Source organism: Heterocephalus glaber, unplaced genomic scaffold, assembly GCF_053883595.1.
Source record: "Heterocephalus glaber isolate CG9 unplaced genomic scaffold, H.glaber_assembly_v1.0 deba00001689, whole genome shotgun sequence".
NCBI lineage: Eukaryota > Metazoa > Chordata > Mammalia > Rodentia > Bathyergidae > Heterocephalus > Heterocephalus glaber.
This window is the reverse complement of record NW_028258414.1, coordinates 10458581-10484836: the sequence shown is the minus strand read 5'-3', so window position 1 is coordinate 10484836 and position 26256 is coordinate 10458581. Positions and strand designations below refer to the sequence as shown.

General features: G+C 45.5%; 2 protein-coding genes across 4 annotated transcripts in view; one reads left to right on the top strand and one right to left on the bottom strand.

Annotated features, from left to right (window-relative positions):
* Positions 1-3203, top strand: part of Itga11 (integrin subunit alpha 11) — a 98334-nt gene extending 95131 nt beyond the window's left edge. For 2 of the 3 annotated variants that reach the window (XM_087199228.1, XM_087199229.1), the window contains exon 29: positions 853-1489. In XM_087199228.1, coding sequence (XP_087055354.1) covers positions 853-1047 — 195 coding nt within the window. In that variant the 3' untranslated portion in view covers positions 1048-1489. The other variant, XM_004855761.4, reaches the window with a different exon arrangement.
* A 5853-nt stretch (positions 3204-9056) lies between these two features.
* Positions 9057-23034, bottom strand: Fem1b (fem-1 homolog B). Its single transcript, XM_004855581.4, has 2 exons — positions 22142-23034; positions 9057-15223 (listed from the first exon to the last, which is right to left on the bottom strand). The coding sequence occupies exons 1-2, from the start codon at positions 22387-22389 to the stop codon at positions 13588-13590; spliced, it is 1884 nt and encodes a 627-aa protein (XP_004855638.1). The 5' UTR covers positions 22390-23034; the 3' UTR covers positions 9057-13587.
* Positions 23035-26256: the final 3222 nt, after the last annotated feature.

Genomic DNA, 26256 nt, shown 5'->3' with positions numbered 1-26256 from the left:
TCTCTTCTGCCCCTTCCTCCATTTGGAAAAAGCACTAAAGATTTTATTTTGCAACTGTGATGGTATAAACAGGAAGGAATACAGTGGACCCTCAAGCTACAACCAGCCTGACATATGAACAACTTGGGTTATGACTGGCATTTTAGTTTTAACTTACAAAGTCTTGAGTTACAATCCAAATGCCAGCCGCTTGTACTTCCAGATGGTCTCCGATACTGATTTAACCCTTAAAGAGTTCTGGAAGGAACACTACAACATCCTTGCCTATGTGCGGTTAATTGAGAAATCCTAGGCCAGTGTCTCCCTAAGGACACTGAGGTCTGCCTGTATACAGGACAGAGACTTTGAGGGCTGTGTAGAGGAGCCTAAGCCTCCAAGTGACCAACTGAGTTACAACCAGCCCTGGAGAACAAATTGAGTTCATAAATCCAGGGTCCACTGTATAAGGCAGGCTGGATTATCTTCGTTATTTCTTCTAATCTTAAAAGCAACGAAGTTTCCTGGGCCCCTGAAAGTCCTGCAGGCCCCAGGTGCCATGCCTCCCATCCCGATAGGTGAGGCCAGAGTCCCCAGGGCAGGAGGCGGCTGGGGACAGCATGTGACAAACCAACACTGGGACATTTGGGAGCTGGGGAGGAAGCAGCAAGGAAGAGAGTAGCCATACATGGAGTGGGGGCTGAAAACTGGGGCTGGGCTGAGGCAGATGGTGGCTGGCCTTGCAGAAGCTCCAGCCCTGCTCAGCTGGCTCGGGTGGCACTGGGCCAGGCACCTCCCTGAGGAAAGGGCGAGCTCCCAGCAGGTGCACAGTGCAGCCCAGGAGAGCACACTGCCACCCCGGCCCCGCCCCTGCAGGTCACCTTTGACATCTCCAAGCAGGAAGACTCGCAGGTCCCCATCTGGATCATCCTGGGCAGCACGCTGGGGGGCCTCCTGCTACTCGCCCTGCTGGTACTGGCGCTGTGGAAGGTGAGGCCTGTGGGGACAGCACACTCTCCCCTCCCCTCCCCTCCTCTCCTGTGCAGCCAGCGCCCACCTGGGCCTCACTGAAGAGGCAGATGGGTGAGGGCACCCAGACCGAGACCCAGGCCTCAGAGAACCGGAAGTAGGACTTGCCATTGCCTTCCCCTTTTCCTACTCCTGCTCCTCTCCGTCGCTTCTTCCTCTGCCCTTCCCCTCCATTCCCCTTTCCTCCTTTCCCTTTCTATTACTTGCCTTGCCCTCCCTTCCTTTCTCTTCCCTTCTCTTCCATTGCCTCCCTCTTCTCTTCACTTATCTTCTCTTGCCTCTCCTTTCATTTCCATCTGCCCAAAATTCCAACCAGGTCAGGCAGTTAACCCACCACAGTCCTTCCCTGTCTCTGGCCCGAGGTTGGGAGCCCTGATCTGTCTGAGACATGCCCCGGGGAGGAGTCAAAGGGGTGTTCAGGGACACTCCTGGGGAGGTGGCCTGAAGAGGGCTGGCCTGTCCACCCCACACACCCCTGAGACTCCCCCCTGCCTCCTACAGCTGGGCTTCTTTAAAAGTGCCAAGCGCAAGAGGGAGCCTGGCACAGACCCCAGCCCCAAAGCACTAGAGTGAGGCCCCGGACAAGGCTTGGAGTTGATGGGGCCACCTTGGCCCAGGTGGGTGCAGGCCCAGGCCCACGGCCCCACCGAGCTGGAGCAGAGAGGATGCCGCTGGCTTTGCACTTGACCTCGACTCTTGAGCATGGCGCCTGCTCCCTCTGGGAAAGAACTGAAGCAGGTGCTGAGGAGCTGCCCTGCTGGAGGCTCTCAGGAGGGCGCTGTGGGCCCAGACACCACAATACCAGCAGTCTCCAATCAGGCCCACCTCTGGAGGAGCCCAGAGGAAGAGTGTAAATACAAACCGCCCTGCACCTCCATCTGGACACCCTGGTGGGTGGCCCAGGTCACAACCAGCCTTTCCCTACAGACAGGCCTGATGCTCCCTGCCAGTCAGCCCCCACTTGAGGCTTGACTGGCCCAGCTGCAGGCCAGGATGGAGAGCAACTGTGGGAAGTAGAGCTATCACACGGACAGGTGACACCCAGGACATATCACTCTGACTCTGCAGTGCCCACTCCACTGCCTGCTGTCCCTCCCAGCTGCTTCTGTTCCTAGGTACCTCACTGTGGGTGACTGGATCCCCTGGGCCCCACCACAGTCCCTCCTGTCTCCTGCAGCCTGCCCCGCCCTGCCCGCAACAACTTGCTGGCCTGGCTGTACCATGGCAGAGGTGAGGGCAGGGAGCCCCCTCCCAGCATCGTCCTCTGTGTACACACACACCGCCCCACCAGGCAGGGAGCTCAGCGGGCTGCGGAGGGGCCCTCTCTGGAATGCACTGAACCACGCCTGCCTGTCAAGGACCCTGCGCCTATGCAGCCTGGGTGGCGACAATCTCATCCGCCTGCCCACAGGACACAGGACCTAGGCCTCAAAGGCATCCTGAGGACAAGGAGCATGCAGGTGCCTAGTGGAGTAATATATGCCTTAATCTTTGAAGTAGAAATGAAAGAGGAATTCGTCAGAGGCATCTGTTCTCCTGTGCATACGACTTTGACTGTCGTAAATTTTTCTAAAAAATTGTTTACAAACCACCAAGGCACTGCCATCCTGTTCTTCAGCCGAACTCTAAAGCCGAGGGCGGGTGGGGAGGAGGGCTCCTTCCTTCCCATTCTACCTGATGTTGGGAATGGATTTGGCCACTGCATGCTCCCCCAAGGGGCACCCGCTCCGTCTCTGGCCAGCACAGACGGTGAGAACCCAAATGTGCCAGGGTTCCCCCCAGATGGGGCCTCCGTGCTGACCCTCCTACACCGAGTTCCTGTTTTCCACACCAGCGGCTCCTACGCCTGCTGTCCCCACACTGTTCTAGAGCCATTCACCCTTTGGAACCTCAGCATATACAACCTTAGAATTATTTGATCTTATTTCCCCAGAGCTAGGGACATTCAGAACCAAAGAGAAGAGATGGCCCTGGGTTGGTTGCACAGGAAAATCAAAACAGAGCCCAGGGGTGCTGTCTCCTCAGCGCACTTTCACTCCAGCCAAACAAGGAGTGGAAGTTGAAAGTGAGGGAACTGAAACATGAATAGCAAACCCTGTTAGATCAAGACCTTAGTTAGAACCCTAAGGAAAAATTGTGTGATATTCCGTATCAGTCATCACTTTCAAGAATGGGGTAACCTAGCCCAAAAAACCAAATGAACCCACACTTTGACGTGCCTTCTTTCCTATACCTCCAGATCTCGGAGAACACGCTTAGGGAAAACTGCATCTGTAGAAACTGGTCTTCACTTTAAAAAAAAAAAACTGCCCTGTGTGTCCAGAGCAGGCCAAACAGAACATACCTGTAGGCCAGAGTGCAGCCTGGGGGCTCCAGTCCCTCCACACCCACCCCAGGCCAACACCAAGACCAACTAAATGGTCAGAAGGTGGAGGGGTGGGAGGCTTGTGCTTTCCAAGTCTTTGGCCCTTGTCTTGTGTCCTCCTTTCTCTCCACTCTCTTATCAAGTCTTCCTGTCTGAACTTTTTACTCTGAAATAGAAATGTACAGGACTGGCCTTCAGTGGCCTGCCAGGGAAGACACAGAAGAGGCATCACAGAGGGAGCAAAGCACTCTCTTACCATCCTGGCTGGATATTAGCAGCATTTAGGGGCTTTAAAAGGCAGGACCAAAGGCTCCAGTCCTCAGGATTGGCTAGGTTGGCTGGCAGAGGGGCCAGGGCATCACTTGCTCGACTTCAAACTTCCCTGGGTAACTTGTGCTGAGAGTTGAGCTCAACTGCAGCTGCACAGAAAAGGAAGACTGAGGGATTAACATGATGAAGACTGTCACTGCTGCCCCGGGGTCAGTCTAGCTCTGAGCTAGTTGGGAGGACCCTCCATTACAGCAGGGCTCCAGGCAAGGTAGGCTGCAGAATCCAGTTCCCAGGGTCCTCAGAGCCAGGGGAGGTGGCTGCTGCTCTCACAGTAGACAAGGAGGGAGGGAAAACAGTCTTGGAAGACAATTTTGCTGTCTCAAGGCAAGCAGCCCAAAGTTCCACCTTGAATCAACATTAAAATCCATATGATGACTCACAGATGTTATCAAGGGTAATCATCTGCTAGTTAATAATTATTTAGATGGAACTGAGGGCTAAACCCTGTGTTAACAGGAAATATAACCAACTTAAAAATGGTTCAGTCTTTGAGAGACTGTGAGCCCAACCTGGACACCACTCTAAGCAGGCTGCTGCTCTGAGCTCCCATGGCCACAGGACAGGGAAGACCATCCACAGCAAACTCCAGCATACAGCAGGAGCGTGCCATCAAGTCTCAGTTGTAAACCAAATCAACCACAGAGGGGGGTCAGTCTCTGGTTCCACAGTCAAGATTTCTAAGTCCTGGGCTGGCTGTACAGTGAAGAGAGGCCTCCAAGCAGTTGCTGTGGAAGGAGATGGGCACGATGTCCTGGGTGGTCTTGAGGCTGACTCGGGGGCTCAGGGAGGGACGGCTATGGATGGGCGCAGTCCTCGGAGAAGATACAAGATCCCAGGGTACCATGGTGCAGTGTCGTGCAGGAAGCAGGCCTAGGTAGGGTGGCCCTCAGTTCGGGCCAACTAGGCGCTGCAAAGGACAAATGCAGCCACGTTTCTTCTTTGTGGCCTTAGACGATGTGGGCTCACAGGCTTCAGGGAAAACTGTGCCCCAGAGAGAGTGATCCAGAGCTGAGCTCTCCAAGTGCAGTCCTAGCGCCGCCTCAAGCAGAACCACCGGCTCCGAGTTCCAGCACAGAGCTCACAGACCCAGGCCTAGAGAGAAGTTCAGGCTGTAGCAATCTGCTACTCTTGGTCTTCACGGCCATTTCTCCTATCTCAGCTGCCCTTCTGCTGTGCATAACCAGCTGAAGCTCCCAAGCCATATCCTTCCAGTGCACACAGTAGAGTTAGTGAGCTTTCCTTTTTCAAGGAAGGTGGTACCTAACAAGCCAGGTAGCCATGTGGCAGGGGCAGAGTGGTAGGAGGAACACAGCAGAGTGGTCCGGAGGAGCCATGACCAGGCCATGAGAGCTGCTGGAGACGGTGTAGATGACTCCCCTGGAGCGGCCTCCCTCAGCCCACGAGAGCTTCCAGCCCCAGTTCTCTCCCAGAGTGACTTTTGACTTGAGTCTCCCCTGGGCTCAAGCCAGGGATGCCAGGCAGCCTGTAACAGGAAGAGAACGTTTCTGGGCATGAACACCGATGGCCCCCAGCAGGGAGTGGCCAGGTCTCTCCACGTCAGGATGTGCCTCTGGCGCCTGAGTACAGCCAGCAGTAGGAAGGCATTTCACTCAGCACGCAGCCTGTGCTCTCTCCTTCAGCTCTTTCTTCTGCACTGCTTACCATTAAAAACAATCCCCAAATCACCTTTCCCTTAGTATGCACAGCACCAGGCTCTTCTCAAAGGGCAGTCAAGCCCAGCCATCCACCATAAAATCCGCAGCGTGCTTTTGTAGCACGATGTGGCTCTGATGTAAGGCTGAAGTGGGGCAGCAGCTCCCACGCGGACCTCAAAGAGCAGCACAGGAGCTGCAGACAGAGGGCGAGAGCCTCGTACCTCAGCTCTGAAACTTCAGCAAGACACAGGCGAGGCGGTGCCTGGCACACTCGCTGGGCTCCAGGAGGGTGGTGAGCAGACGGTTATGTTATAAAAGATGGGACTCCACACCATGACGCGGTCATCCTTCCTAATCAGGTGTGCGTGTCCTTTGTTCAGGTCTCTCTGATACTGCATATGAAACAACAGAAAACATGCAGCAAGTCAATGATGTTTTCTACAATTTTCAGAAGGCACCCTGAACCAGAATTGATTTAAATTACACATTTTTATTAGGGAAACTAAAATCTGAGGAAAAGCAGAAAACAGTATTTTGGAAAAGGCGGTGAACTAGCTGGCGATGAGGCTATCAAGGGCAGGGACCATCCCTAGCACAGGGCCTGGCACACAGGAGGCGCTCGAATAGCACTGACTTTCCAGTTGTTCCCACTAGTTGAAACAAGTCCCTCTCCAAAGAAATGAACACAAAAACTTTAAAAGCACAGGCAAATTTGAAAAATGTAATTGGTCTAAACTTGCCTGCAAGTAAGATCTTATGAACCACTGAAATTTGTATCTCTCACAGTGACATTACCTAGGTCAAGTACTGTATTCAACTGTCAATAGCCTGATCAGGTTACTTTAATACAACAGACACTGCTTGAAATGCAGGAAATGCATGCACTGAAGCCTGTCTGGATGTCTCTGCAGGACAGTAGTATCCCATCAGAGACCAGTCACGGTGATGACAATCGCCGTGAGTCAGAGACCAGGGCCCACGCGCAGCCCTGACATTTAGTCTTTGTGTGACCTTGGAGGCACACATGTGAGCACTTCTGGCTACACCGGCATGCTCAGCTGCAACAGGACAGGGTTACACTCTACACTCTTGTGGATCTTTATATGGAATGGCCATCCCGTATCTGAATCTGGAAACAAACATGTGCCAAGCATGGGCTCCAATAGCACCCAGCATCTTCACACTCTCCTGGCAATTTTAACCACTGGGATTAGGTATAAGAAATAGGAGCTCTGAATGAAGAGAAATAAGAAGACAACATTATTACCAGCAAATGATGGTGTTACCTAGGGACATGCAGAAGAAGCAACTTAAAAAAAAGTTTTTAAAGGGAAATCCATTAATGTGCTTTGTAAAAACATCTAAAATGTGCAAGCATAAAACAAACAATTATGATAAATGCAAAATACAAGTAATTATGGAAAATACCTCACAGCCAGGTATGGCGGCACACACCTATAATTCCAGCACTCTGGAAAGCGGAGGAAGGAGGATCACAAGTTCAGACCCAGCCTGGGCAAATGTAGTGACTTAGAGGGACCCTGTCTCAAAATAAAAAAATTTTAAAAAGGTTAAGGATGTAGCTCTGTACAAAGGCCCTGTGTTCAATACCCAGCATCACAAAAATTAATTTAAAAAATTTAAAAAACTTTAAAATCTCTGAACAGAGAAATAAAAGACAACTAAATGGAGATAGCTTTCTTTTGGATAAAAAGCCTCAGAACTGTAGAGATGCCAAGTCTCCCTAAGGTAATGTACTGATTTAATACTGAACAAAATAATCTCTTAACATAATGACAACAGAGTTCATTGGGAAAAATATATATATACAATAATGAAAAAGATTACCTTCTCTCTCCCAAAAAAAAGGATAAATGAAGAAATACGAGCCCAACAGAGAAATTTAACATTTACCAGGCACTTCGATGTATGCCAGGCACCATGTTAGGCATTTTAATTATCTCATCTGCTCCTCACAGTCCAAGTAACATAGTATTATTGTCTGAATTTACAGAAACTGAGGCTTTGAGAAGTAACCTGCCCAAAGTCACAGAGCTACAAAGTGGCAGAACCAGAACTCGATATCAAACAATATTCCTCAGAGCTCCACACTTCCAGATCAACAAACTAGGGAATCCAGAAAAAGATCCAACTGCATTAGAGGATTTCATTTATAATTCAAATCAATAGGAAATAATTAAGAGGTCCCTGACTAGCTGAATATCTTCATCAAAGTAAATTCCTGCTTGGTCAAAAATTGAAGAGAAGGAAAGGGGTAAGAGAAGCCATGAAAGCTTCATTTCAGAGAAAATAGAGGTAAAAAAAGATGTTATTATCTTGGAATAAAGACAGCCTGACAAACAGGATACAAAACTCAAAATCCATGTAAAAGTTATAAAATTGACTACATAACAATGTTAAATTTCTTCTGTAATCTCAGCTACTCGGGTGGCTGAGGCAGAAGTATTACAAATTCAAGGCCAGCCTGGGCACCTTTGAAAGCACCTGTCTCAAAATAAAAAGTAAAAAGATAGGCTGGGGATGTAGATCAGGTCAAACCCTGGGTTCCATCCACAGATAGATAGGTAGGTCGGCCGGTAGGTAGGTCGGAAGATAGATAATCCATCTGACAAAAAATTACCATATTTGAAGTAAAAACCAAACCAAACTGTTTCCTTAAACTTCCACAGGATTTCTTATAGTAAGAAAAAGACCACAAGTCAAATGCAAACAACAGAAATACAAATTGTCAATAAATATATGAAAGCATTCAACCTTATTCCTAACAAAGGAACACAACCAAAATTACAAACTGCTAGTTTTCCATTAATCACCATGGCAAAAACTAAATAATGAGGTAATTATATGTCAAGAAAGGAACAGGGAGATGAAAAGCAATTTGATAATTGCTGTCAAGACTTTGAATACAGTCCTTAACCAAAACTTCCAGTGCTAGGAATGAATTTGTTGAATGACTATTCTACATGAGGATGCACACTACAGGGTTACCTGGAATAGCAGAAATGGAAAACTCAGCCAGATGTGCTGGCATGGGCCTGTAATCCCAGACCCCAAGGAGGCTGAGGCAGCAGGCCAAACCCAACCCGGGCAACCCATCCAGACCGACTCAAAATTTAAAATGATGCAGCTCAGTGTGAAGGCTGGGGTTCAATCCCTAACACCAAAACAAACAAAACAAAACCCTGAAAATTCAAATATCTATCAGTGCAATCCAGTTAAAAATTTTTAATTCCATTATAGAATTAAATGCTATACAATTATTTTTTTAAAAATCTATACAGGGCCAGCAATGTAGCTCATTGGTAGAGTACTTGCCTAGCATGTATAGGTACTGGGTTCAATCCCCACACACAAAAAATAATTAATTTAAATTAAAACAAAAATAAGAAACCTATATACTGTATATGATAATACTTGATAAAAGGATAAAATTCATTTCCAGACAAATACATATACACACAGAAAAATTCTGTGAAGCTACTTAAAAAAGTGTTAATAATGGTTGCCTCAGCAGATCCAAGTGGAAAGTGGACAGAAATGGGAAAAGAACTTCTCTTTTTACTGCTCGGATGTAAAGTCTGAATTTTTTCCAAACACAGGTATAACTTCAGCCACTTTTTAAAAAATGAACTCAACAAAAGATTATCTCCCATTGAACAAAAAAGACACAAACTTCCAAGTAGGTTTTCTTTCTTCAAACATTTACTGAACACAAACACCATTTTTCCTTTTACACAGTAAGATCGTTAGTTTCAAATTAGCTATTAGGACTGTCAATTGCCATGAAATTAAAAATGATCCTACATGTCAAACTCAAATAGAAAATGCCATGCAATATATAAATCACTAAGAGACCTCTGGTGTAATCAGCAACTTTACTATGTTTATTAAAGTCACATAAATGGTTTGACAAAAGTGCACAATAGAATGACATCACTGGCTTGTTATAGATCACAGTGAATTACTAGAATACAAAAATGTAGCCCCTCTACATGAGGTCTGCAGAACGGGGTGAGTATTATAAAGGGCAGGATCTTTGCAAGGGGTTCGGCCAGTCAGGTTCTATTCCCCCACCACGTACCTCTGAAAAGACTGGTTAGGAAAGCTGAGGCTTTTACCCTCATCTCTTCTCCTCTACCAATTACTAAGCAACCACGAAAAGGCCATGCACAAATTTTACAACCTGATAAAGAATAGTAGATACAAAAACCTGTTCACTGCACCACTTGGCAATCTTGCATCTTCGCTCCTTCATTGTTCTGATTAGGTCATGTGTCACACGACTCACCCCTAGAGGAGCTGTTTTTAGCAACATTCACCCCTGCACACACATAAAGATATGCCCCATAACCATCAAGTCACTGTCCTTTCCCTGTACAGTAACACAAAGGTACACTCCACAAACCTAGGACCAGACCACATTTCTTTACAGTGTAAAAAATGAACATATCACCATTATCAGGGCAGTATTTGTTTCCAGTTCTATATTTGGGGGAGGGGACATGGTACAACCCAGGCCATCTGAAGGTTTGGGTGAGCCTACAAGTGTCTCCCAAAGCCCTGCAAGGTGGTGACACACAGAATGAGGCGTGTACTGCTCTCAAGAGATGACCTGCAGAACAAACCTGTAGGAATGAACACAGCTTAAAATCTTGTGGACTAAATATTTTAATAGAGCAGAAGGCAGAGTGTTGTGTTCTTTACCCCCTTTAATGTTACAGTATGGTCAGTGAGAAACAATATTCATCTGTGGACTCACATAGCTGTCTGGCCTGAAAAGGAACAGAAAATCTACCTTAAGAGCCAGGCCTTGACTTCTGTCTACTCACTAGTTGGGCTGCTTCTAAACCCAGAAACTGTAACCCAAGGTCCACCAACTCACTCCTCATGCTGCCCACTTCAAAAAAAAATACATAGAAATTCTCCTGCTTGCCAGGGATTTAACTCAGTGGTGCCGCCTGGCTCGAAAGCACAAGGTCCCAAGTTCCATCCCCAGTACCAAAAAAATAAAAAAAAAATTCTCCTCCTGAATAGTCTAAAGTAGTCTTATTCAGAGTAGCTGCCTCAATTATGGCAACTGAGGGATGGATCTGCTGCCCACTCCTTGACTTATGGACTTATGTAAATGCAAATTCAATTTCAACTCCATTAAAAGCAGAAAACCCAGTCTCACAGGATTTGTAAATGAAAGCATCCACGTGAGCCTGTAGTTACTCCAGATTTACATGACAATTCCCAAGCAGGACAGAGAAGTCTTGAGCAAATCTGTAACACTATCAAGGAAGAGTTACAATTCAAAGCATAATTCTATCAGTAATAAACAGCAAAGGTAAAAGTGCCTACAAAATGAAGACAGCTTGGCGTTCTCAGTGAGCTGAGATACAGAACTATCTCGCCTTTCTTACCTATTTATTTTCCTTTTAAAAAATTACGTTTATGAAGGATTTGGCTAACATTTTAAAATAGTCCGACAAAAAAATGTAAAAAACAGGCATATAGATCAATTGTTTCAAGAATGGCTTTATCTTTCATAATGGGTATCTGGATTGATACAAGACAGAATTAAATCCTTACCAAGATAGTGCACAATATACTACTACACTATAGTTTTTTAAATCGTTACCATTAGCACAGTTCATAGTTTATTCTGCTGTCTTCACACTCCCTCCAACTTTGTCAGTATTTCAATCAGCATGATTTACTTTCTCCAGCTTTCAGTCTTCCCTTCTCCTAAATGGTTATTAAACTGATGTCTGAATATGTACATATAATTATCCTCATTTTATAAATGAGTAATGTCTAAAATAGTGCTGGCCCTGGCAGCCAAGGGGATGAAATGTATTATTAAAACATGCAACATCACCTGATAATTTGAGTGTTTAAAAATCATATACATTAAAAATGGAACCAACTGAATACCAAGTATCAAGCCATTCCTCAGACTGTCAAATATGCAGGCCTCAGAGTACGAAAATAAAGAGTCTGACCTGAGCTTTCCGAGTCATGGTTCACTTACCTTCAGGAAGTGCATTTTCTCGTAGATGCAGAGAAAAAGGTACAGTATTTCCTTGATACACACCAGGAAGATCAAGGAAGGTCAATAATATCCAGATTAAGGATTTTTTTTGGTCCCGGGGATTGAACTCGGGACCTTGTGCTTGCAAGGCAGGCGCCAGAACCACTGAGCTAAATCCCCAGCCCAAGGATTTTTTTTGAGACAAGGTCTCACTATGTAATTCAGGCTGGCCTCAAACTCACAGCAATCCTCCTGCCTCAGTCTCCCAGGTGCTGGAATTACATGCATGTTCTACCACACCTACCCAGGGCTCATTTTAGTATCTCCCTTTAGGCCATCCTGAAAACCTTCCTCTTAAAATCTAAGGTTGGGCAAATGGAAATCTATTACCATGATAGGATTTACCATCAAAACATTCCTAGCTGAACCAAGATACACAGTAGAAAAACAGCAACTGTATCACACATCCTTGGGGGAAGAAGTTTTTAAAGTCTCCCCTTCCACCCTGCAAAAAAGCATTTCATCTCATGGGGTTATCTCTATTTAAGGCCCTAGGTGTGGATTTTGGCTTGGTCGGTTTTTTTGGTTTTTTGTTTTGTTTTGGGTACCGGGGATCAAACTCAGGTCCTTGAGCTTGCGCACCAGGCGGTGAAACCACTGAGCTAAATCCCTGGCCCCGGCTTGGTCATTGTTTTAACACTGATCCAACTGCAACCTTTCTCTTATATTTTACAAAGCAATATCCGTATATGAAATGGTAATTGAAATCTTGTGTTTTAAAGTTTATACTTGATGTTGCTACATCATTAGAACACTTATCATTAAAGAAAAAAAGCTGAAGATCTTCACTTACAGTACCATGCACTATGAGTAGGCTAAGGCATTCATTTGGCACTAGAGAGAAAATTAAGAGACAGTTAACTTTACTTTCGTTATCATTTTTAACACCAATAGAAATAGGTGAATACCTTTTGCTTGAATTCCTTCCACACTTTAATCACAGAATGCTCTTTTAGATTGATAGTTTAAAATGCTACTATTAAAACAAGAAAGCATAAAGACCTCTGTATAGCCTGTCAAAATAACTGACATTTTGTGGTAGAAAATTTTGCAGCTCCATCAAAATACCTTTCAAGTGGCATTGAAAATTGTTTTCATCATCAAAAACATTCAAATTTTGTATACATACCAGACTAGTGATTTTTCTACCTCTTATAATGGACTAAAAAGTGAAAAAAATTTTAAAATAACCTGGCTCCTTTTCATCAGTCATAAACACCTTACTAGGGAAGCACAATGCCCTCTGGAAAAGCAGTATCCAAATTTTAAAAGATTTAACACGAAGAAATGGAGAAGGGCACAGAAAGAGAATACATGACTATATTGTGATAACTTATTTCATAAGAAAACACAGCATTTATGTCTACCTGTCTGTGAGGTGAATCAAATGCAGCTGGATGCAACTTAGGCAAAGTGCATTAGAACAGAGACTTCAAAAAATTCAAGCCTAAAGGCAGGGCCCCTCAAAATTCTCTTGAGAAGGCTGGTTTGAGATTATCACTTTGAACACACTACTCATCATAATGCAATGCATTTAACTTTCTAAATTTGCAGCTATTAATAAACTAGCACTTTTGTCTGGTTATTGTGTAGCTATATTTCTTAAGTCCTCCTGCTGTTAGAATGCGTTGTCTCCCTCCACATACATGACAGAAGAGTGAAGACTACAGTACATGTGCATAACACCTGGACCTCCCACTGCTTTCAGCAGTCCTTTTTGGTTCTTTTTCTTCACGCAATCCTCAAACTGCTGCATGGGAAACAACTGACACAGGCCTAACAGAAATACTGTTGTAGGCAGCTGTTTAAAACATTATGAACTTGAAATCATAAACATCCCTTATTACATAAACAAAGTATTGTATATTTGTTTCTTAAAAAAAAAAGACATGTAAGAAACCGACAGCCAAACGCCTTAGATTACAGCTACACCTTAACAATGTGGCTTGGTTTAAAGTGTGTCTGAAGTCAATTAACTCAGAGGCAAGAAGACCAAAGACAGAACAAAGGGAGGATGGGTTGAAAGGAAGAGGGTGGAAAGCAAAGCACAATTTATGAACACATAATTCTATTGTCTGTGATTAAAGTCCTTTACTTTTTAGCACCACAATAAACGATTTTACATAGCCAGTCACTTAATGAAATCCAACAAACTCTTCAAGAGTTCTGGGGATCTGGTCTTGGTAATTAATGTCATTAGCCCGAACTGCTCGGGCAGCCAGGCACTTGAGACTCATCTTCATTTGAGTTTTAAGCAGTATTTCCGATACCCCAGTTGTACTTTTGTCCAGCGGAGTCTTGTTCTGCTTATTTGTCATGTCAGTATGCGCGCCCGCTTCCACCAGGCTGATGATGATAGAGTGCAAGGTCAAAAAATCACTGATGGGCCTGTTGTACTGGACAATGATATGAAGGGCACTGTTGCCCTCATTGTCCACGGCGTTCACCTCTGCGCCACAGTCCAGCAGGAGCTTGGTGACCAGTGCGTTTGGGAAGCTGCAGACGTCATTGGTGTGGAAATCGTCCACGGGGGTGTTGGAGTTGACAGCTAGATGGAGCAAGGTGAAACCTTCACGCGTTCTGGGGTCCAGGTGGATCAGGTTATAGATCTGCTTGTTAATTTTGCACTGATCTTCCTCGCTGCACTGTGTTTTGGTAGAAATGCACACTAAATACAGAAAGGTGTAGAGATTACATTCATAATTGTCCATGGCACTGTGGACATCAGCATCAGAGATATTTTTTACCCTGTTCATACTCTGTTCTATTTCCAAGACACTGCATCGCAAGACACACTCTATGTCTGGGGCCTTCACAGTTTCATTCAAATGTATCATCTGTGAGAAAACTTGGGCAAATCGCAGAAGATCCTTGTGGGTATTCCTGTTACCTTTCTGCCTGAGGTGAAGGGCATGAAGCCACAACTTGATACACTGCTCAAATTCCATGTTATCCGCATAAACAGCACCCCTGTAAATGATGGGATGGGAAACATCAATGTTGTCAGCACCTAAAATCCGTTCCCGAACTATAAGGCCTTCCATGTGAAGAGCATCTCTGTCCTGCCGAATGGACTCCAGTTCCTGAGGGTTTCTACATTCAGTTCTATTCCCGTAGGCATGGATTGGTGGGAGAACCTCTTTTTCAAGAATGTTATCACCATCTTGAAACCGCTCCAACATGGCTAAGTATAAATAGTGGTATGTCTTCATGATGTCATAGTTCTCGCGGTCATTTGCAAAGGAGGCACCCAAGAGTTCCAAAGCTTCGATCCGACTTCTTCGGTCACAGTCAGCATGAGAGAGCAACAGTTCCACAACGTCAGCTTTACAGCTTTCGGCAGCCACCTTCAACGGTGTCATCCCATGACCATTCACTACTATCGCCGCTCGCCATTTGATCAGTTCTTTCACAATATCTATGTGCCCGGCCTCAGCTGCAAAGTGCAACGCCGTGGCTCCACAATGTGCTTTTGCATTGGGATCAGCACGCTGTTCTAGAAGGTATCTGACCACGTCAGTGTGTCCCTTATACGCTGCAATCATTAGGCAGGTGTTGTCATACTTGTTGGCAATGCTGATGTTGGCATTATTCTCTACCAAGTATTTCACAATGTCCAGTCTGCCGTCAAAGCATGCTGCACGCAGAGGGGTGGAGTTAGTTACTGTGGTATGGTTCACATTGGCTCCATGGCTGACTAGAAGTTTAACAACTTCAAAATGTCCTGCTCCTGCAGCACACCAAAGAGCAGTGGCACCATCAATGACATACCTACACGTTAAAAGAAGACACAGTTAGACACTGGAGGCCACGCACCCCGACATAAGTGTAAGGATGTATTCACCTGCATAGACCGAGACCTCACTCTCCAGAAAACTAACAAAACATCAGTTTCAGTGAAAATAAAAACAGGCAGCTTCAGCAAAGCACTCTGCACAGTACTTCTACTTACTATGAGCATAATAAATGAATCACTATCACTGTTATTTCTAAAGTATACATTTTCTAAAAACTAAAAAAATCACTTTTCTAGTAGCAACAGTAAAATTTCAGAAAACACAGAAGTATAAGAAGGTTGTAACATCCTTGCTACTAAGGTGACATTGCTCTGAAATTGCAGCCCATTCTGCCCTCAGCCTCCTCAGTAGCCTCCAGATAGCAGTTTCTCTCCATCCGGAAAGTAACTCCAGTCTCTACATTTACACTGTGTTAGATTCTGCTTTAAGAAAAAACAAGGAAGCAGATCAGCTTTACCTAAGCAAATCAAAATTATACTTACTCTACTACAGCAATGAGAATGAAAATTATTGTTCCATACACTACAGATTGACCACATAAACAACACTGAGCAAAAGCAGCCAGGAAATCCAGCACATATAACATGGCATTTACCTACCTGTTTGCGGAGTTAGCACAAAGGTACCAGTTACCCTGGGGAGGCTGAGGTGTTAGATGTCAAGATACCATTACCTTTAAGGAGGTACTCAATCAGCAACTTTATCAAACCCAGATGACTAAATCTTATGCACTTATAATGAATGCATTTTTCTGAGTATGTTATACCCCAAGTTAAAAGTTTTTAAAAAATGTATGTGCACATGTGTATTTGTATATCATGTGTATCTGTGTGTATTCCTCAAGCAAACCACTATGGGGAAAACATATCAACAGCAGGAAAAATCTAGTATTTTGGAAAAACCAAACGGGTATCTTCCCTGACACGACTGGGTTTTGTGGCTTAAAATTTATCATGGGCTACTGAATATCTTGCACATACTGTTTGCTACTTAACTCACAAAAACAGTCTCTTGCTAGAAGATCAATCTTTTCCAACTTTCCAACTTCTAATTTTCCCCATCTCATTTTCCCAATTTAATCCTACTACTGTACTGACTCTAAGACCAAAAACACAGACATTTGCTGAACATTCAGATTCTGTGCCAGAACCAGTAAGTATAGGCAGAAATGTTAAAGGGAAAAAGTCAAAGCATCACTCACTAGAGCAGCCAAAAATCTCACTAGTGAGCTGCTCACTCTATGGACTTACACTGTAACTTGGTCAAATTTTATCTCCTGTGAAGCAAAAAGAGTACAGTTCTCCGATGGTGCCTCCCACATCCAGATGTTTCCAGTGTGATGGCATCAGGGGGAGGGACCTTAGAAAGTGCCTGGGCCCTGGGACTCCTCCATCCTCACAGAGGCAGACAACTCTCCTCCCCTCAGGAGGAAGCAGCCCTCTCCAGAAAGCGAACCTGCTGGCACCTTGATCCTGGACCTTCCAGCCTCCAGACAGGGAGAAATAAAGGGCCATTCTTTATAAATTCCCAAGCCTTGGTTATTTTGTTACAGCAGTACAAAATGGACTAAGAAATATAAACATTATGGTTCAATCCCAGTTAACACCACCACAAAGCCACCCATTACCACTTTTGCTACAAATAAACTACTTTATAACAAATCAGGCAATTACTGCTTAAGTTTCAAATAATGCCACAATGTTTCTAAGCAAAAACCTTCTCAGTAACCAACTGGGAGAGGGTAACACTGCCTCAAAAGAAGGTTGAAGCCAGGCACGGTGGCACATGCCTGTAATGCCAGTACTCTGAGAGGCTGAGACAGGAGGATGGCAAGTTCGGGCTCAGCCTGGGCAACTCAGCAACTTAGTGAGATCCTGTCTCGAGATAAATATAAAAGAGGGCTCGGGATGTAACTCACAGAAGGACCTGGGTTCAATCCCAGTGTAGCAAAAAGTGGGGGGTAGGGCTTGAAGATACTAGAAATTCCTTTATCTAGGTGGCAGTCGCGTGGATGGAGATTAGGGAAAAATGTTTATCAAACTGAACACTTACAGTCTGTACATTTCATTGTACATAAAACATACCTTCAGAAACCCAGAAGCTGGGCCGGGGATTGAGCTCAGTGGTTCCGCTGCCTGCCTTGCAAGCACAAGGACCCAAGTTCAATCCTCGGTTCCAGAAAAAAAAAAAACAGAAGCTTTCTGAAGTGTCTTTTAAAAATTTTTTAATGAAATTTGGGCTAAGGATATGGCAGTGCACGAAGCCCTGAGTTCAACCCCCAACACCACCAAAAAAGTGCTACTTAATTGTTAAGTTTTTTTGTTTTTGTTTTTTAATGAAGAATCACTAGGGCTGGGGATATAGCTCAGTGGTAGAGTGCTCACCTAGTGTATAAGGCCCTGGGTTCAATCCTCCAGCACGAGTAAAGTAACACATTATAGCAGTGGTATGTTTTAATACTTCTAACTAGGCTTTTGCAACAGTTCAGTTTAATTAAAATTTACTTATTACATTTTTATTGTCATGATTATACATGAAGTTCAATAAGTATTTCACGGTCCAAAAAATGCTATTTGCAACAGCCTCAGAAAAAGTATCAATATCTAGTAATAAACCAATGCAAAATGTGCAAGACTTAAACACCAGAAATTACAAAACAGTCCTAAGATAAATAGAAGAAAACCTAAATAAATGGAGACATAATCTGGGTTTGTGGTTTAAGAAGCTCAAGAGTGTTCACAGGTAAATTCTCCACAAAAATCACCTATATATTCAATATATTTCAAATCAAAATCCCACCAGGTTGTGTGTGTGTGTGTGTGTGTGTGTGGTCACATGCACATGGGTATAAAAAGTGAAAGCGCAATTCTAAAAAGTATATGGAAATGCAACCAAGACAATCTTGAAGAAAAAATAATGTTGGAGACAAGATAATTAAGACAAGTGCACTGGTACAAGGATAGAACAATGTATCAATAGAACCCCCCCAAAAAAAACCTTTCAGAAGTAGACTCATATATAGAGTCACTAGGTTTATGACAAAACTCTAGTGAAATTCAGATAGAGTATAGTCTTTTTTAATAAATAATCCTGAAGCAACTAAATAATCTATATTCTGTTTTTAAATAATCTATATTCTTAAAACAATAAAAAACTAATCACAAAAGAAAAAGACTCAATAACTTATTACACTTCAGTGAAATTTAGAACTTCTAATTATCAAAAGACATTAGTGAATTCTAAAACAGAGTAAGCAATCCTCCCACTGGGAGAAGATACCTGCAATAGATATATGTGACAAATCAAAAATAATCAGGCAACCTATTTTTAAGAAATGAGTTAAAGGACTGACAAGTATACCTCACAAAATACTGAAACGGCCAATATACAACAATGTTCAAAATAATTCCTCACCAGAGAAATGCAAACTGAAACGAACAGTCACCAATAACACCCTTGAGAGTGACTGAAATGAAGCCTGGGCATTCGAACCAGTCCTGTCGGACAGGCAATCCCTGCAACCTCTGCACAACCCACACCTGCTCAGCATTCCGGGGCTGTGGGACACCTCCCCTTTGTTCTCTGCCATTTCCACAACACTCTGCCCAGCTGCCCATTCTCCAACTAAAGGTTCTTTCATTCTCACTCATGTGATTTTCTTTTTTCTTTTTTTTTGGTACCGGGGATCGAACTCGGGTCCTTGCACTTGCATAGCAGGCAATGAAACCACTGAGCTAAATCGCCGGCCCTCATGTGATCTTCTCGTCCACTTACCTATGTCAATTCTGGTATGCAAGTGTTAAGCCATAGGAAAATAATCTCAAATATTGCTTCTAAAAAATGTGAATGACTAAAATTATCAACAAGGGACTTAATCTAGGCAATAGTTTCTTTCTTGAGACTCTACATAGAACTGAGTTTCCTAAGGTACTCTAAGTTTTTAGATGGAGCAGATTTTTCTTTAAAAATTATTTTAAGGGTTGGGGTGTAGCTCAGTGGTAGAGTGCTTGTCCAGTATGTGTGAGGCCCTGGGTTTGATCCCGAGGACCCCTCCCCCAAAATTATATTAAAACAGTGGCTATTTTGATGTACTCTCTCATACACACAAAAAATATAACACATTAAATAATTAGATACACTTGTATGAGATGAAGCTACGAAGACATTCTAAAGACAAATACCAAGTAAATAAGAGACATTTTAAATAAAAATATTAATAACAAGATGGTGAATAATTTGGCCAAAACTTGTAATGATGGTATGCAGATAACTAAAAATTTAAAATATTAATCTACCTCAGCACACAAAGACAACCTGACAACTCCCATCTGCCCACAGGTCTCAAACACCAATGAATCTAAGGGAGAAGAGGGACCAGCTAAGTACTTCGAGGCTACTCCAAGGCTGGGGAGGTGGGTCAGTGGGAGCACTTGCCTCGAATGCTGGAGGCCCTGGGTTCCATTCCCAGCAGCACAAAACAAAAAGCAGCCCCCAAGGGATGAGTGAGCGTCATACTGTTAATACTGCTCAGGCCCACGTTGTCAGTGTCTGCAATGAGGGCAAAGAGAAACCATCACATTTGCAAATAATAGTGTTTTTCCAGTTCTAAAATAACAAACTGACTGGGATAAATAACAAAATAATCTCACATTCTGGGGTGAGTAGGCAGCAAGGTGCCCACAAATTTCAATTCTTCTCTTTTATTAAGTGGTAAGCTCCTCAAAAGTAGAAACCTTACATTTCCTCTGTATACTCACAGAATGTGACACGGGGTTAGGCCTCCAATAGGCATTTAATAAATAAAATAAATACTGAATACTTTTAACATAACTGCTAATACATTCATAATCACAACAATCCATAAACTAGACAGATTATATATAGATTCCAGAAGGCACAAAGTTGGAAATTGTGAAATTGCAGTTCACCAATTTCACTCTTGGTATTTTATGCAAGGGTCATCACAATCTGATCTCCACCTCTCCAGTCTCCCAGTATCTCTTTCTTAATTGCCCCAGTTTGAATCTCTTCTTTTGACAGCACTGAAATGCTTGTCATTGCAAGCGTACCAGGCTTCTGTCCCTCTTTCTCATATCGTATTTTAATTCAGCTCAAATGTCACCTCTTCTGTGAAGCCTTCCCTGATTCTCTCATGAAAAGCTGAGTATTCCCCCTCCTCCTGTCCTCCCTCGCTAGTTCATAAGATTTCCAGGAGTTTAAATGTCATAGCATCTGCAATTACTCATTTATGTGTCTGCTTCTCTCTCCTCCATCACCTTCCACTGTGGGAACACTATGTGTTATTCGTCTCAGCACACCAATCCCTATCACAGAATCTGGCACACAGTAGTTGTTCAATAAACATTTGCTCACTGCATCCCTTCATTTCATTAGCCAGTGCAAAATACTGGACAAGGTAAACCACTAAACAACCTCAACTCTAGTCATGTCAGGTTATTTTACCACTTCAAAGTAGCTTTCTCCGATGATCCAAGAAGACAGCAATATGCAAAGCCATTCTAAATTCTTTAATAAACTATTTCCTCTCCAACTGTTCTCCCTTATCCACAAAAACCTCAGCAAGCTCCTTAATTCCCCGCAGCTGTTGTTGCAGACATTCTTAGCTCAGTGGATACAGGTGCTTGTAGAGCTGAAAAGGTACTGAGGTTCAGGGGTCACTCGCAGCACTCCTTTTCTAGGTGCAGGTCAGGCTGAGAGAATACAGGAAGTTAGGACACAGAAGCCACCCAGTAAGGGAAAGCAAACACAAACTGAGCTGCCATATATCTACACAGGTGGTCCTAGAAATAAGCCACCACCCAAGGCTGACATTTCATTAAAAATGTAACACTCAACATTTTCCACTCATCTAAACCAGAATAAAATGCTTTTATTATATCAACCAAAATTTAACATTGCCCGTAACATCTTTAAAAAAAAGAAATGCTTTTTCAATCAGGCTTTAAACAGGCAGTTTTAAAGCACAAAAACTAAACATCCTTATGTTTGGACCCCACCTACTTCAAAAGAAAAAAATGCTAAAATAGTTACATATTGGCAGGAATCAAGAAAAACAAATACCATCAAGGAAGCAAAACCTTTTATCAGCTGTAATCTGTAAGACATTTCATAATCCTTCAGCGGAGAAAAGAGGATAAGGTCAAAACTGACAATTCTGTGTTCATTACCATACCCAAAAATATGTGCAACTAACTCAGAGGACAGATTTTAACTTGTGACATGAATTTCTGAAACCCCCATCTTGAGAAATAGTACATGATCAAGCCTCCAAACATTACAGAGTAACATGTAATTAACAATGGCATCATCTTCTACACCAGATCCAGGGCCACTTTCGCAGCCCAAATATCTACCCAGCAAGGTGGGAGGGCTCAATCCTCTGTGGAGAGGTTTGAGAGGCCTCGTGAGAATCCCTCAAAAGGCTACAGCTGCTGGTGGTTCTGGGGGCCTATTTAGCCCTAAAAGCCCCAGTAATCTTCTGAACATTCACCAGCCAACTCACTTGTACGGGAGAGAACTAGATGTCCAAATAACTCTACAGAGATCTTCAATTTTAACTGCTGACCTCGTTAATTTCTGGTCTCGGTTACGACACCCAGTACAGATAAAGCTAAACCCTGGGAAGGCAGCCGCCCTTCCATCCTGCTGGTTCACAGACAATCTAGTGAACCCGGCCAGATAAGGAATTAGAGGCAGGGGCCGATAAGGATGGGCAGCAAAACGTGGAATGGAGCGCTCGCCTTGGCAAATGAAGTGGGCATAGGTGGGTCTGCACTGGGTACCAAAGGACACGTGCGTCCCCACATGGAGGGAGAGGGAGGGGGGAGAGGAACCATGGATTGGTGGGAAGCTGGAGCCGGGATGTACCTACCCGTCGAAGCGGACGGTGCCAGTCTGCTGGGTCTGCACTCGGTAATGCTCTAACAGCAAGCGCACCACCTTGGCGTGCCCGTTGCGGGCTGCGATGATGAGGGGCGTGGAGCGCTGCCCTCCCTGCTGGCTGACATAGCCAAGCAGGTAGCGGATGTCGCTTTCGGACCGGTTAAGCAGCAAGGCGGCCAGAGTCAGCACCTTGCCCTCACTGGCCGCCTTGTACACATAGCCAGCCAGGCCTTCCATGGCCGCCGCCAACTCCAACACCCGTTTGGTCGCCACCGCTGCTGCCGCCTTGCGCCCCCGGAGGCCGCGTCCGCCAGCACTTCAGACCTGGGCCCTCCCGGCCCATTCAACAGGGCGCCGCCGCCGCCGCCGCCGCCGCCGTGCCCAGGCAGCAGCGCGGCCCGAGGAAGGCGGAGACACGGGAGTGGACGAGGGCCGCACGGGGCTCGTCCGCGATCCAGCCCGAGCAGGAGCACAGTCAGGGCCGCCCCCAAGGCCCCAGGCGTCCGCCCTGGGCCGAGGGGATCTCCATGGTGGCCGCCGCCCCGGGCCTCGGGCCGGACCCCTCCTTCCTGCAGGCTGCGACAGGCGCGCGCCCGAGCTACGGATCGCCGGCGGGGTCCAAAGAAGTCTGCGCGCACCTGGCCCGACCAGGCCCGAGGCCTGAAACTGCTTCAGCCTCCGTCTCCGCCCTCCGCAGTCCCCGGCTGGAGGAAATCCGCAGGCGCTCGCCCACCGCAGTTTAGAAGTTCTGGGCGCCTTTTTACGCAGGGCTTGGGGGTTGGGGGGGGGGTCTCTTGGATGGCCCCGGAGAAATGCGGAAAGCTCCGGCTGGAGCAGCGCCGGAACTTGGGGCGGGAGGAAGGCCAGAGCCTTGGCAGCCTGGGCCTGGAGGGGCGGAGAGAGCGGGAGGGGCGGGTAAGTGTGCTGTGTCCCCTCCTAAGCTGTCCGGCTGGCGTGCGAGGCCGTATCGCAGAAAGGTTCTGCTGCGTGGAGGTGGCCCAGCCCCAGGAGCTTTCTCATCGCCCCACAGGGACCCTGAGGTTGCCTAGCTAGGGAAGGGGATCGAGCGAGGACTCTGAACAGGTGGGCCAGACAGCCCACTCCACCTTATTCCAGACAGTGCAGACCCATCCCTCTCCGTCCCTGATGGAGGCTTAGGGTGGGGAGCACCCACAGGATCCATTTTAGGAAAGGGGACATCTGCGAGCCCCTCAAAATATGACAGGGCGTGAGAGTAGCTGCACCCCGCTCTGAATAGGCCATGGGAGTCCGGCCTGCCCTCCTAGGGGAGAGAATAAGTGTGTGGGGAAGATAGGGAGCCCCGAGGGGCAGGCAAGGAAGGAAGGAGGAAGGAGTACCGTGGTCAGACAGCAAGTCTCTAATGCTCAGCACCTCCCCTTTCTCACGTTCCTCACAAGATTATTATTAGGGTTTGAAAAGGTCATGTATCCAGCGAATACTAGAACTACTATGCACCAGGTTTTGCTTAGCACTAGAGCTTGGATAGTAGGCTGGTCCCTTCTGTCCAGGAACTTGTGTTGGGGTCTTGCCCAGGGGAAAGCAAACAAGAAAACAAATGATAGGCGAGTCCCATCGACTTAGTATCTTAGCAATCTCTATGAAGCCAATGAACTAGAGTAACGGAGGTGTGGGAAGGGGGACTAATTTAGTTTGAGTGGTCAGACAAGACCTTCCTGATAGGTGACAAGAGCAGAGGCTACTGTGGGAAAAACCAATACAGAATCCCAGAGCAGGGAACGTCTGTGGCCCAAAAAGGTCAGTGTGGCTGCAGCGGAGCCCCCCACAGGAAGAGAGCTGAAAGATGGAGTCAGCAGCAGGCAAGTCATGTTAGGGCCCAGAGACCCATGACAAAGGGGTTTAAATTCTACTCAGCCATGGGCGCATTTGAAGAGTTTTGAGCAGCAAAGTGACAAGATATTTATGTTTTTAAAAAGATGACTGTGAACTAGGCGTATGGCACACGCCTCTGATCCCAGCACTTGGGAGGCTGAAGCAGGAGGATCGCTGTGAATTTGAGGCCAGCCTGAGCTACATAATGAGAACCCCATCTCACAAAACTAAATAGAAAACAGAACAAAAAATGACCACCATGGTCACTGTGTGGGAAGTAAACTGTAGGAGGCAAAAAATAAAAGCAGAGAGGCCAGGCTGGAGGAGAGGCTTAGATCAGGATGGTAGGATGGATCAGAAGAGCTGGAGCTCCTGGAGCAGTGACAGAAAACACAAGCACGGTATGGAAGTTTCTTGCTCTCCCCAGCCTCTTCCTCCAAGGACAACATCTCCCTAGGGGACAAATGTATTTACTGGGCTCCAAGGGACAGGTCTGCACCTCACAATATCACAGATTACTTGAACTGAACCATTACCACCTGTGGAGGTGATGTGACAACATCACCTCCACTGCAGAGCTCCTGGAGGGGTTGTAGGCAGTCCTCCCACTCCCATTCCACAGCAGATCCCTATACAAATAGTAGATCTTTCCTCCTAAGTAAAACAAACAAAAGCAGCCTTGGAAGGAATGGCTGAAAATGAGATTTACTGGTCATATCTCTGAAAGAGCTGGTGAACAAACAGGGAAATCTGGCTGGTTTCATTCTGAGGCTTCAGAGGTGAAAGAACATCCAGTTTTTGATGGGCTACCCCATACTGTTTGGCCTCAGGGGCCTTAGCCATGACACACTCAAATGGTGACCTGGGGCTTTCAGATTCTGGCTTCCTTCTCTACCTCTTCTGCCTTTCTCCATCTCCCTGCCCCACACCCCTGGGCATGGAGAAGCACCTTCTCCCTTCATCCTCCCTGGGAAAGACCTCCTCATGGCCATTTGCCCCACTAATCCCTGCATCATTCTCTTCCCATCTGGCTTTTTGAAGATGATTTAAAAGTCCAGACTCAGGCCTCTTGTTCCAGTTTTGTTTTCTAAGAAAGACAATGGAAGGGGATGTAAAAAGAATTGAGATGTGTCATATATGTGTACCAACTCCCCAAAATAAATATAATCATTATGTACTGTAAACATATAAAAATTAAAATTAATAAAAATGTATTTGAGAAGGGTCTTGCTACATAGCTCAGGCTGGCCTTGAACTCACAGCAATCCTCCTGCCTCAGCCTCCCAAGTGCTGGGATTATAGGCATGCACCACCATGCCCTGCGAAAAAGTTTTAAATCAAAGACACCTGATTTGTTCAGATATTCACTGTTCACAAACAGACTTCCCTCTTCGTCACACTGCCCTCCTCGCCCTTGTTTGGTGGCATAACTGGAGAGGTGCTTGGAGGGGGGACTAGACCGACAGCCACACCCACAAAGGGTTCAGAACTTGGAATGTGTGGCCTCCACCTCAGATGGGAATAAGTCTCTGCTACAGCCACTCAAGGTCAGCAGCCTGGGGCTGCTGTTTTCTTCTATATTTAACACAGTTGCTGAGTACAAGGTTCTGACCTCCTTTGATTGCTCAACAGCCATTGCTGATGGCAGACTATTTGGTTGCCTCTATTTACCTGGCCCCAGAGGAGGACATTTCTGTGGTCAGCTTGGGCAAATCCAGAGAGAGGAAACATAAACAGGACAAGACTGCTTTTCCAAAGGCCAGAGCCCAGAAAGAGTGCGCTTCCTACCTATTGAACTCTCCCTGGATAGAAAACCACCGAACGAGTGAAAAATAGTACAACATTATGACGAGACAGAACCTGACAGGAGTGGATTTCCTAGTGATGGGGAACTGAACTGTAGACTTTACCTGGACAAAGGCAAGATGCTGATCTTTTCCAGCACTTTGCTTCAAGGGATTGTGGTGGCCGATGAGCAGAACTGGCTATACCTTTACCTCTCAAGGCATATTCCTTCTTCCAAGCTGGGATGACTCAGCCTTGCAGCTCTGAGGCAGTGAGTTTCTCAGATTTTATAGAGAGGACAGGCAAATGCTATGTTTCAAGCACTCATTTGTGTCCGACAACCGTCCCACACTGTAAAGGAAGAGGAGGAGTCCATCTTGGACCCCCAGGCCTAAGGCTGGCTGTTGCTTTGGGCAAGTTTCTTCAGCTGTGTAGTGGGTTTCAGTACTCTGTGTGCAGGGCTGTGAG

Excerpts from the sequence above, each read along its gene's own strand:
- Fem1b (XM_004855581.4), bottom strand. The coding sequence starts at position 22,389 with ATGGAAGGCCTGGCTGGCTATGTGTACAAGGCGGCCAGTGAGGGCAAG. Across the intron at positions 15,224-22,141 it reads GGCACCGTCCGCTTCGACGG|GTATGTCATTGATGGTGCCA; the intron begins GTAGGTACATCC and ends TTTAACGTGTAG.